The sequence below is a fragment of the Morone saxatilis genome, unplaced genomic scaffold, assembly GCF_004916995.1.
Source record: "Morone saxatilis isolate NCDOM2014 unplaced genomic scaffold, NCSU_SB_2.0 Contig14, whole genome shotgun sequence".
Taxonomy (NCBI): domain Eukaryota; kingdom Metazoa; phylum Chordata; class Actinopteri; family Moronidae; genus Morone; species Morone saxatilis.
In genome coordinates this window covers 20763804-20774245 of record NW_023339696.1, presented here as the reverse complement: position 1 = coordinate 20774245, position 10442 = coordinate 20763804, and the positions used below count along the sequence as shown (strand labels likewise).

Below are 10442 nucleotides of genomic sequence, written 5' to 3'. Positions count from 1 at the left end.
TTCCCTCAGGCTGTGAGATTGTTAAATTTGTCATTTTTATGACTCTTTAATAAATTTGTGTTTGTATTTTTCCAATAAGTTGAGCTACAGTCTGTGCGGTCCAAACACTCGTGGTTGGGAATCACTGATCCGCACTGTCTGCTGCCCTCTGGTGGTTTCAATGAACACAGCAGCTCATATCCCATTAATGCTACAGAGTGTCAACTACAATATGTACTGAACACTGCACTCATTATTTCAGTCGTATATCAATATATCAGATCTCCAAATGCCCCGCCCCCTTTGATGCATATTCTGTTTATTTAAAATGGCACCTTTACAGCACAGTACATTGAACAGTTTCAGGTAGAGGCAGTAGTGACGCTCATGGTGTCAGCCTTCAGTGGCTGTTGTATGGAAGTGTTCCATAATATGTCTGCTGTATTTCCTCTCGCTTTCTGCAGAGCAACACGGAGGGCCTTCAGGAGCTGGCCTGCGGCGGACTCCTCTACTGCCTCGGTGTGTTCTTCTTCAAGAGCGACGGCGTCATCCCCTTCGCCCACGCCATCTGGCACGTGTTCGTGGCGCTGGCTGCGGCCGTGCACTACTACGCCATCTGGAAATACCTCTACAAGGCCCCCAGCGCCGACACCCTCCTCCAGTCGTGACCACGCCGGTTCTCCACCTTCCGCTCCCCCCAACCTGCGCTCCCGAGCGAAGGCGTCCGCACACCGACTCCCTCAACTGCCCACTGAAGCTGCAGCGGCAGCCCACAAAGTTTACGACTACAATGACCGTGAATTGTTTACTGTTTTCTAACGCGGAGAACAGAGTTTTCTGCCCAACAGAAGCTACTTTCAAAGCTGTTTTGTACAACTTCAGTGAGGGAGGGGCTTTTTACAACGAACCCTGGCACAGTCAGTGTTTGAGAAATTTTACAGCAGTCTTTTGTATCGCTTGAAGTTAAGTCACATTCCACATTGGGGTCATTTGTGTGTCAAACCTGGAGATTTAAACAGTTCAGCTGGTGGCGTGAACCGCGGGGACACCGAGCGAGGTGCTAGACCGAGGCCGTTAGCAGTAGCAGGGCTGGGTACCATCCAAACACCAGTGAGCCAGTGTGAACTTTACCTTTGAGAAACATGTAAAAAAAAATCAACCAAAGAAGAATACATTTGATTTAAATGCAGAACAGAGTGATTAAAGTACAGCAGAGCGACCAGTATCTGATGCCAACTTTTGTACCAGAATGTATTGAGGTTCGTACCCGGCCCCCCCGGTCAGGAGTTCATTTAAACAAAGTGTTTGAGGTCAGTCGGGGGGCAACGTCTGATCCAGATCCACTCTTTGTTTCCAGTGCATGCTTTTGTTTCTGACCAGTATCCAAACGCAGTCCTCAGGTTTCAGAGAACGCAGCTTTTCTGTGAGTATTGAGCGCCCCCTGCTGGGGGGGCGGGCTGCTGCAGGAAGGCCATGAAGAGCATTCCAGGGAGTGTGTTGGGGGGGCGACACTGGTGAGGAGTGGGTTTTTATTATTGAGCCAAATGATGAGAGAAAATCAGTGCAGGCGGTGTGAGGAGAGAATGTTTCCTCTTGTTAATGTGAAGAGTGCAGTAGAGCGTCTGCACGACCTTTGTACTGTAGTCCAGTATTTCCACTGACTCTCTCTGGGTTTTTGACTTGCACCACTAGGACGAGCAGTGTTTCCCGCCTGCGTTCTGAGGCGGGCTGATCGGTGGAGAAACCTTGTGTTTTTGTCTCATGCTGTTGGTTTTTGTAAATTTGCTCAGTGGCTCATAAAATCCCCTTTCTGTTGCTTTCCTCTTAGTGATGTTCGGAGCTCAACGAGTGCATATTTCTGTCTTTGTCTCTGTTGAAATGGTTTCCTTGACCACTCTGTTTTGTAATGTTTGTATATTCTGTCCTTTTTGTTCTGTTGATTACATGATCCTGGCCTTTTGCAGGGAATAAAACTGCTTCCTGTCTGTCCCATTGGCTGTTAACGGTGCTGCATATACATGAATATCACCTTTCTAATGTGACAATAAAAAAACGATAATGCCCCACCTCTGAGCCTCCAGACGTGAATCCTTTTAAATTCAGTTTGCATTGACTGACTGTGTGTCAGAGACAGATTCACTTCCTGCAAGGACAACAAACAAACAAACAAACAAACAAGAACCTTCCTCTGAAGGTGACAGGATTTAAAACGGAGCACAATACACCGACTGCAGCGGACCACTGATAATAAAAGACGGGTTAATTAAAAAATGTTCCATTACAGCGCCATTATCACCTCTCAATGGAAAATACAAAGAAATGAAATGAAAATGAACTTTTTTTACTTTATTTAAGAGTCTGGCGAAGCTCTGCGCTACTGACACATTTCTGTTGGAATCCAGAATGAATTGTTCGACACCGGTGCCACTACTGGCACCAAGGTAATAGTTCTTCTTCTACAGAACTCATGTTTTAAGCCAAACTTTCACGAATAGTCTTTCATTGGAGTCGTTGCTCACATTAAATAGCCCGAAATCATTCACTGCTGAGAGACGGAGAGATTTGGGAGGCTGAGGCCTCCTGATTAATGTTTCATCACCAACATTTGGTTTTATTTGAAGCTTTCTATTCTTTCTAAAGGCTGCAATGACCTTATAGTCTACTAAAACCTTTTAAATGGTAAATACAAAGTAAACAATCTGAAGCATTCAATGCAAACTTTCAGTACAAACCTTTGTTTAGACCTTTACCTGTATGGCGCCTGAGTTTCGGTCTCAATACTTAACAAATTCTAACCCTTTAAAAAAATTATTTAAACACAAAGCAGCCAAACAGGAACTCAACCTGAATGAAAGTCTGAAAGGTTTCTGATTTAAATCAGTAAATTTAGAGGAAAAATCAGAGGAATAAGACACAGCAGGAAAGAATTGGGATTTTATTAGACACTACAAATTACAGAGAGACGGAGAGGCCGGGGGCTGAACAGCACAAATAACTGTTATGCATCCATTCCATGACAAACAAGACCGAATACACCTTTCTGTTGTATTCTTACACACTCTGAAGCAGTCCGTTGGTGTTGCCATGAATACAATGGTTACAGGTCTGTTGCAATGTCCAAAATAAGAAATGAAGAGTTGCCAGTGTATATAATATAGACTTTTTGATGCACTAAGAAGCCCTTCAGTGCAGATCTGAACCTATCCGATTGGTGCTGTGATGAAAACTTTACATTGCTGAGAGACTGGGGAACAGTCAGTGTATTCAAGGCACTGGAATAGACTCAGAATTATGGTTAACGTTTCCGGGTGAGGTAGTGAAATCACTCGACAGTGAGGTACTTTTGGGATACACATGGATTAATTATTGGCTTTTTCCTTTATACAGTAAATGTATGATTTCATAAAAAGACACTCCTCGGATTCGGGAGGCATCGTTTCCAGTCTTCACTCTTCTCTACGAACCCTGTTCACACTCGAGTGCGTCTGTGCAGATAAGATGCAGAAGGGAAACACCTTCTAAAGCGCAAAAATACTAAGACAACAGTTTGTGGTTAGAAAGGAATCTTGTTGTGTCACACACACACACACCTTTGGATCGGATCAATAATGTTCAACCAAGCCGGGACTGGGATTTGACCGACGTGTCCATTTGCTGTTTTATTGGGTCAATATTGACTTTTCTGATTGTTTCGTTTAGAATTAGTAGGATTTAAAACCTGTGTTTGAACTAAATACTGACGCCTTTAAACTTTTAAAGATTTCGGCACAAAAATATGGAAGTTTGGGACTGCCACTATTAAAAGGAAAACATTTACTTTGTGCATATTTGTCAAAAAATGTATGCTAAAAGTTTTTCAATTTTTATTTTCACATGAAAATACATAATAAAAATTAAATGAGAATCCTCATTAAAACATCATTAATAAAACCGACTTGACAAAATCTGTCAACCATCTAAACCACCAGCTGGAATATGTTGCTCACATCTGTATGCTAAATATGACCAAACTGACTAGCACTTCTAAAAGTTCAATAATTATCAGATTATATCTCGTCTGTACAACAAAAACACTGAAAAACGGCAACAATTTGTGATTTTACGGTGTCTTGTTGTCACCATCAGACTCCAGGAAGTCACTGCACCCATCCAGGAAATAGTCTGGCACATAAAATTAAACAGTTTTTATCACAGTTTGGTTTGAGTATTGAGTTTAAAGGTGCTGGTAGATTGATTTTCGTAGAGATGATCAGAAACGCGAATATCAGCCCTCAAAAACGTCAATCGGTCGCATCCCAGTCTTGGACTGATTGGTAAAAAGCAGCATGCAGCTCTACACTACAACACAACTAAGGTTTGGGCTCCACTGTAAGCCTTCATTTCAGAACAAAATAAAGCTTCCCAGTGTCCATCACTCAGGTTCAGGGACATGCTACAACTGCATTGGCTGAGGGAACCAAACACACACAGAGCAGTAATATTAAACCAGCTATAGATTTCCCTTCCTTCATAGTAACTTTATCCCGTCAAAAGATCAGAAAGAAAACAAGACTCACAAGCTGCGCGGTTACAAAAAAAAGCCTCAAAAAGTCAGAATATTCACCACTTAAAGGAAGAAAAGCCTGGACGACTCAGTAAATGTCGGGGCGTGTCGGGGGAATGTCACAGCACTGAACACGGTGAACTAAGTGGGGGTTTCTTGTTGGATTTAAGCTGATGGAAAAAAAAAGGGCCTAACTGTACATTCTCTTTTCTGGACTGCATTTTCAGCATCTGCTTCCTTAGAGTTGAATGGGATTTACATGAGCCAACAGGTGGCGCCAACATAAGCAGGAGTGCTGTCATAATAATAATGCCCAGGAGGTTTGGGTGTTGCTGAATATCCACAAATCTCTGTAAAACTACCACATCCTAGCTAATATAGAATATCAAAATACCACTATATGCATTTGTTTTTGAGTTATATATTTGTATTCTTTAATAATATTGTGGATCTGTTGTGCCTTTAAAATACATAGTTCAGTAATGTATAGGAAAAATACTGTACAAAAAGAACAACTTATAGAATAGGTTTATATAAACATATCTCTTGTAACCAATATATCATCTCTGTTGTGAATCGTTTGGTCTGCAGTAAACAAATTGATTGGGTTAACCACAGTATTGGACAACACCATCCAACTTTTTTTTGTCAACATCTCTTACATTCATACAGCCATCTTTAAAAAGAGGGCAAACATAGAGCTACAATGAGAGACTACAGACATCTATCTGTATTGATTTCTAAAATAAAAACACGCATATTAATCATGCTAAGTTAAACAGAAGCAAAAAAAAAAGAATTATCAACAACTTTGCAAAAAAAAAAAGAGATAAAAGATTTGCAAACAGCTTTTCGTTCTGTGAAAGAAAATCATGCTAAAATCTGAAAACAAGGAGGAGGCTAAACGACAACAATGTCAAGAGTAGTATTAATACTAACAATTATATCAACAGAATACATATATATATATAAAAAAAACAACAATCTTCCATCTGAGAAATAAAAGGTAGATAAATATGAGTCGGAGGAAACTTTGAGTGAGGGGAAACATTGCACCGGATCAGATTGTGAGACACGCATTAGTGCAGAGGTTAACTAAGGTTGTCTTAGTTAACGGAGGTGAGCTGAAACGAGAGGTGGTGGAGAGAGGGGTGAGATCAGAGTGGGGTGAGGAACAATGTAGGTAGTCAGTTTAGTTCTGGACAGGAATTATTGCTCAGTGTCCGGTTGATGAAGAAAACGCTATTTTTCTTTAAAAACGGCAAATCTCACGCCACGATCGCACAAGGAAAAATGTGCTATCTCAATGTTAAAATACCGAGAATGCTGCTAGGAGAAGCTAGCACGTGTTGGGGAGGGGGGGGTTACTGAAGTACAACATAAACACCAAGAAAAGAGTTTAAAAAAAAGGGAGTGAAAAAGAAGATGCTGATGGAAAGAGAAAGAAACCTTTTACAGGGTTTAAAAAAAGCACAAAGATTTGGGGGGGTATAAGCAGGCTCTCGGACACGTCACATTTTCACAAAAGAAGGAGGAGGAGGAGGAGGGAAACAACAGTTTTCAGTCCTGATCTCACGTATAAAATTGGTATGAAAGTGAACAACAAACAGCATGGCATCGTTTTGCAAAAAGTGGAAGGTAGCGGGGGACTCAGCTGGTGGGTTGGCTCATAACTCCTCACAGTACATTAAAGTGGGAAGTATGCATGTGTAAATACATATATTATATTAGTATATATATATAATAATAATATATACTATTATAATTTCTAGTCGCACGATGTGTACAGAAAATAAAACGAAGGAACAGAACAAAAATCGAACAGCTTATGTAAAAGTCAAAAATACAGCTATAATACCAGAATCAATACAGGTAAGGTGTCGTTGGTTGAGAGGGGGAGGTTTGTGAGGAGGAGGAAGGAGGTAGGGGGCGGTGGAGGAGGACGGGGCAGTGCCACCAAAGAAACACCATTGTCCCTTTCAACCGAGGGATCCTGGGTCGGGGCGGTTAAGTGGATGTTGGGTTGGTGGTCGGGCTGGCGAGGAGGTTTGGAGTTGGGGGGTGGGGGGCTCACAGGGGCCCGTGTCGGGCCTCGTATTTAGCCAGAATGTTCTTGCAGCGGCCCAGCTCCTTCCTCATGTCCGCTACCTCCATGCGGAGAGCGGCGTTCTCCTTCTCCAGGAAGCTGGCCCGGATGGCGATCTGGTTCTCCTTCAGCCGCCGGGCGTCCCGTGACCTCTTGGCTGCCACGTTGTTCTTTCTGCGCCGGGCCCAGTACCGGTCGTCCTGGGGAGCAGAGCAGAAGTGGTTAGCGCTGGATACGATCACAAAATACTCTTACAGTCCTAACAAGTCCCATGATAAAGGCCTCTGACTAGGAGGCCTCTGACTTTTCTTTAACTATAACTTAAGACTATTTTTACCCACTTCATGAGATTTTCATTTCTGACAATGCAGCTTGTTTGGCCTTCAGTCCATCGCTTTCCTCCCTTCAGGCTCTAACTGTCCTTAGAACTGCTTACATAACAACAGGCCCCAACATCTAGACCTAACCGGGCGATCTGATCTTGCTTCAGACAGAGCAGCAGGTCAAGGAATCACCTTCAGGTCCTCGGGGATGAAGACCTTGCGGGCTTTCTTGATCATGGGCTGCGGCTTCAGCTCCTCTGCGGAGAATTTGCGTTTCCTGGGGTCGAACATTTCCTGGCCGGGCACGCTGGACAGAGCCAGGTCTGCCGGGTCGGGCTCGTAGGCCAGGGGCACCTGGATGGACTCTGGGTCGATGGGGCTGGGTGTGTCCCGGGGTGAGGGCAGTGCTGCGGGAGGACAACAACAAAACAAAATAACACGTAAGTACACAAAATCATCCTGTTTTCTGGAAGAGCTGGTAATTATTTGGCAGAAATGGGCTTTGGTCAGCGGGGACCCGAACTCTAAGCACCCCTGATTTTGACTGTAATGGCAGAAATGGCACAGATGGCCACTTCACGTTGGAGTAATTGCTTATGCAACGTCATAACTGGGTCCTGATCAGCAGATCTTTTCTGTGAAGCTCTTACAGCCGGACAGAGGACACATGAGGAGCAGTGGTGGGAAACTGAAGAGAGCCTCTCGCGCCGGGCAGGGGGCCTCTGAGGGGGAGCTGAATGCTGCCTTTCTTCACTCTGAGCTCACATGTTTGTGTATTCGAGGGCTGATCCACTAAGTAATGTCAGGCTTTGACAGACCGGTGCAGATGTAAAGCAAGAGAACAGGTGACTACTTCTCGATTGAGAAAAACACTTGTATAGAGAAGCAATTGCCCCATCCGACCAGCAGGTGGTGCTGTCACACCAGCAATAAAACCACAGCCACTGAGAAGTCTTTTCACAAACAGTTTTTATCTTAGGAGCTGCTGATAGTCTGTCAGCTGATCTCAAACCACCAGATTTAGTCTTTAAACTGTCTCGAGGTGATCTGCTCCTGCTTGCCTTCAGGTCAGTCTGCCTCTTGTGCAAGGCTCCTCCAATTGATCGAGGCCAGCGAGCCGAGGGTGGTTCAGTTCATTAGCTGGCCCAAATGGAACAACTCTGTGATTCATTACATTAGCTCTAATTTGTTTTGGCAGTTCCAACCACACCTGCATTCCCCAGCTCGATACAAAAAGCTTGACGAGTGACACGACAACCGGGAATGTGAGCGAGAGCAGCAAAGTGCAGCAGGCGTTTTCATTAGCTGCTGGCAGCTCGTACATCATGACCTACATTTCTGTACTTGTGAGCCTGCCATGACAGCCAGTCAATGCCACTGACCTTCAGTCGGAGAGCGCACGGTCACGCTGCTTTTGGCTACCGTGGAGATTTGAGAAGCTCTGACTGCTCTCTGCGTAAAAATCTGAAACAAACAGGATGTCTGTAGATCAGGAGACACCGTCCTACCCAGAGGAAGCCATGGGCCTCTTCATCACTTTGGCATGAAAGCCCCCTCACACTGCTGAAGGTTTCTCTGTTCACAATGAGGAAAGTTAAAGTGTTTGTTTGAAAAACTATGCAGGACCATTAAAAAACTGCTAATTATCACCTCATAAAACTGAGCAGAAATGTGGAAAAAATACCCCAGGAGGGAGAACATAACTTTCTCTGACATATGTTTGAGATATTTTCAGGTAGTTTCACTTCACACAAGTAGGGCCTCAGGAAAGTTGGGAATATTTAGATTTAATACTAAAACAACATTTTACTTTGAAGAAATATCAACATGACTAAATAAAGAGCTTTTTCATTTACCGTACAAGAACTCTAGAGTCCTAAAATATGACGATCTGATCAAATAATGAGCATAAAGAGTTCAATGATCCACCAGTTACTTTCTTGATCTAATGGATCAATCGTTTAGTCTATGAAATGTCAGAAAATCGTGCATTTCCCAGAGACAATATGTATTGTTTTGGTCAACAAAAGGCCCAAAACCCACAGATACTGATCAATTTTCTGTTGATCAACTAACTGATTTATCCTTTGATCGTTCTGAACTTGGTGTTCTTGACTTGAAGCATCACTATTTTAATTGGTCATTAATCTGATGTTCTGTTCTTCTACATTTATTGTAGACCCGCAATGATTAGTCAATTTATTCCTTAGTTGTCAACTAATGAATTAATCGGCAGCTATTTGATCATCAAAATATATTTTATTTTCGTATGAAAAACTGTCCAAACCCTCTGGATTCAGATTCTCAAATATGAATGTTTTTTGGTTTCTTTAGTCCTTTATTACAGTAAACTGAAGACATTCGAGGATGTCACCCTGGTCACTGGAAAACAGTAAGCAACATTTTTCACCATTTTCTGACATTTTATAGACCAAACAGAGAAAATGATGAACAGATTAAACAATAATGAAAATAATCACTTCAGCCCTAATTTATTGCTCAATTGTTTGGTCGTTAAAATTTGTGAAAGTTTCCATCACAGGTTTTCAGATTCTAGTGTGACGTCTTTAAATTGCTCGTTTTGTCTGAATGATATAAGACAGAGAAACCCCGTAGATATAGACAGCTCATTCTAAGGTAACGAAAACACAACGATTCTTATTCTCAGGTGATTATCCACTAATGAAAACATACCTATGAATATCCATTTATTTGCCAATAGATCCTCCTAAATGTTACACACTGGATGGTTTGCTTGTGTGTATGGCTGAGTGCTCAACCTCCATACTCTCCTAAAACATAGTGATTTTACTGCCATCGGCTCCTATGATCACGACTCCTCACATTCTCGCTGTAAAGATCATCCATCCATAACCTAAGACACATATTGGCCAACTTTGCCTCCCACCATTCATAAACTGAGCCCAGCACACACAGAAAGCTACTTACTAAAACTAGACGCCGTCTTAGACAATCTGTCACCTTCAAATAGCCAGCCTCGCCCTAATCACCTTGGATCTCCTAATTAGCGGAGTTAAAAACACAGCGGCATGGTCATGGGCTATAAGTAGATGTACAAGCCCGTTCATTGACCTGTAATGTACTCAACTAACGTACAGCACATTCCAGGGGAGAGGAAGCAGGCCAATGTGGATTCACAAAAAGGTCCCCCCCCCGGCCCTCCTCCACCTCCTGTACAGGAAATCTAAAATTAACAAGCCAGGAAAGGTTTGTAGCCGACCTACAAAGAGCTGTGTGAATGCTGGGATAACCAGGGCTCTTTGATGGAATACCTGTGGAACTTGTTTTCGTGTGACGTGATGTTTTATGTATTTGCACACAACGCCGGGCTGCAGGTTGGTGTCACGCTAGGTGATTATATCGGGAGTCGCTGTGAGTGTTATTGTGTAGCTGTGCGGCTGATAAGCTACAGGCCATATCTGCGCGCAGAGCCGCTGAATTCTGACCTGGGTGCAGCACGGCACCAATAACAGCCACTTCTTCTGCACAA

The 10442-nt window shown here is 43.0% G+C and overlaps 1 protein-coding gene and 1 pseudogene across 1 annotated transcript in view; one reads left to right on the top strand and one right to left on the bottom strand.

Annotated features, from left to right (window-relative positions):
- LOC118322545 overlaps window positions 1-647 on the top strand; it is a 3484-nt pseudogene extending 2837 nt beyond the window's left edge.
- A 5857-nt stretch (window positions 648-6504) lies between these two features.
- LOC118322955 (hepatic leukemia factor-like) overlaps window positions 6505-10442 on the bottom strand; it is a 10080-nt gene continuing 6142 nt past the window's right edge. Inside the window, exons 3-4 of the mRNA XM_035654829.1 lie at window positions 7124-7338; window positions 6505-6808 (exon numbers count right to left, since the gene is read on the bottom strand). Coding sequence (XP_035510722.1) covers window positions 6593-6808; window positions 7124-7338 — 431 coding nt within the window. The 3' untranslated portion in view covers window positions 6505-6592. The remainder of the gene's footprint in view (window positions 6809-7123; window positions 7339-10442) is intronic.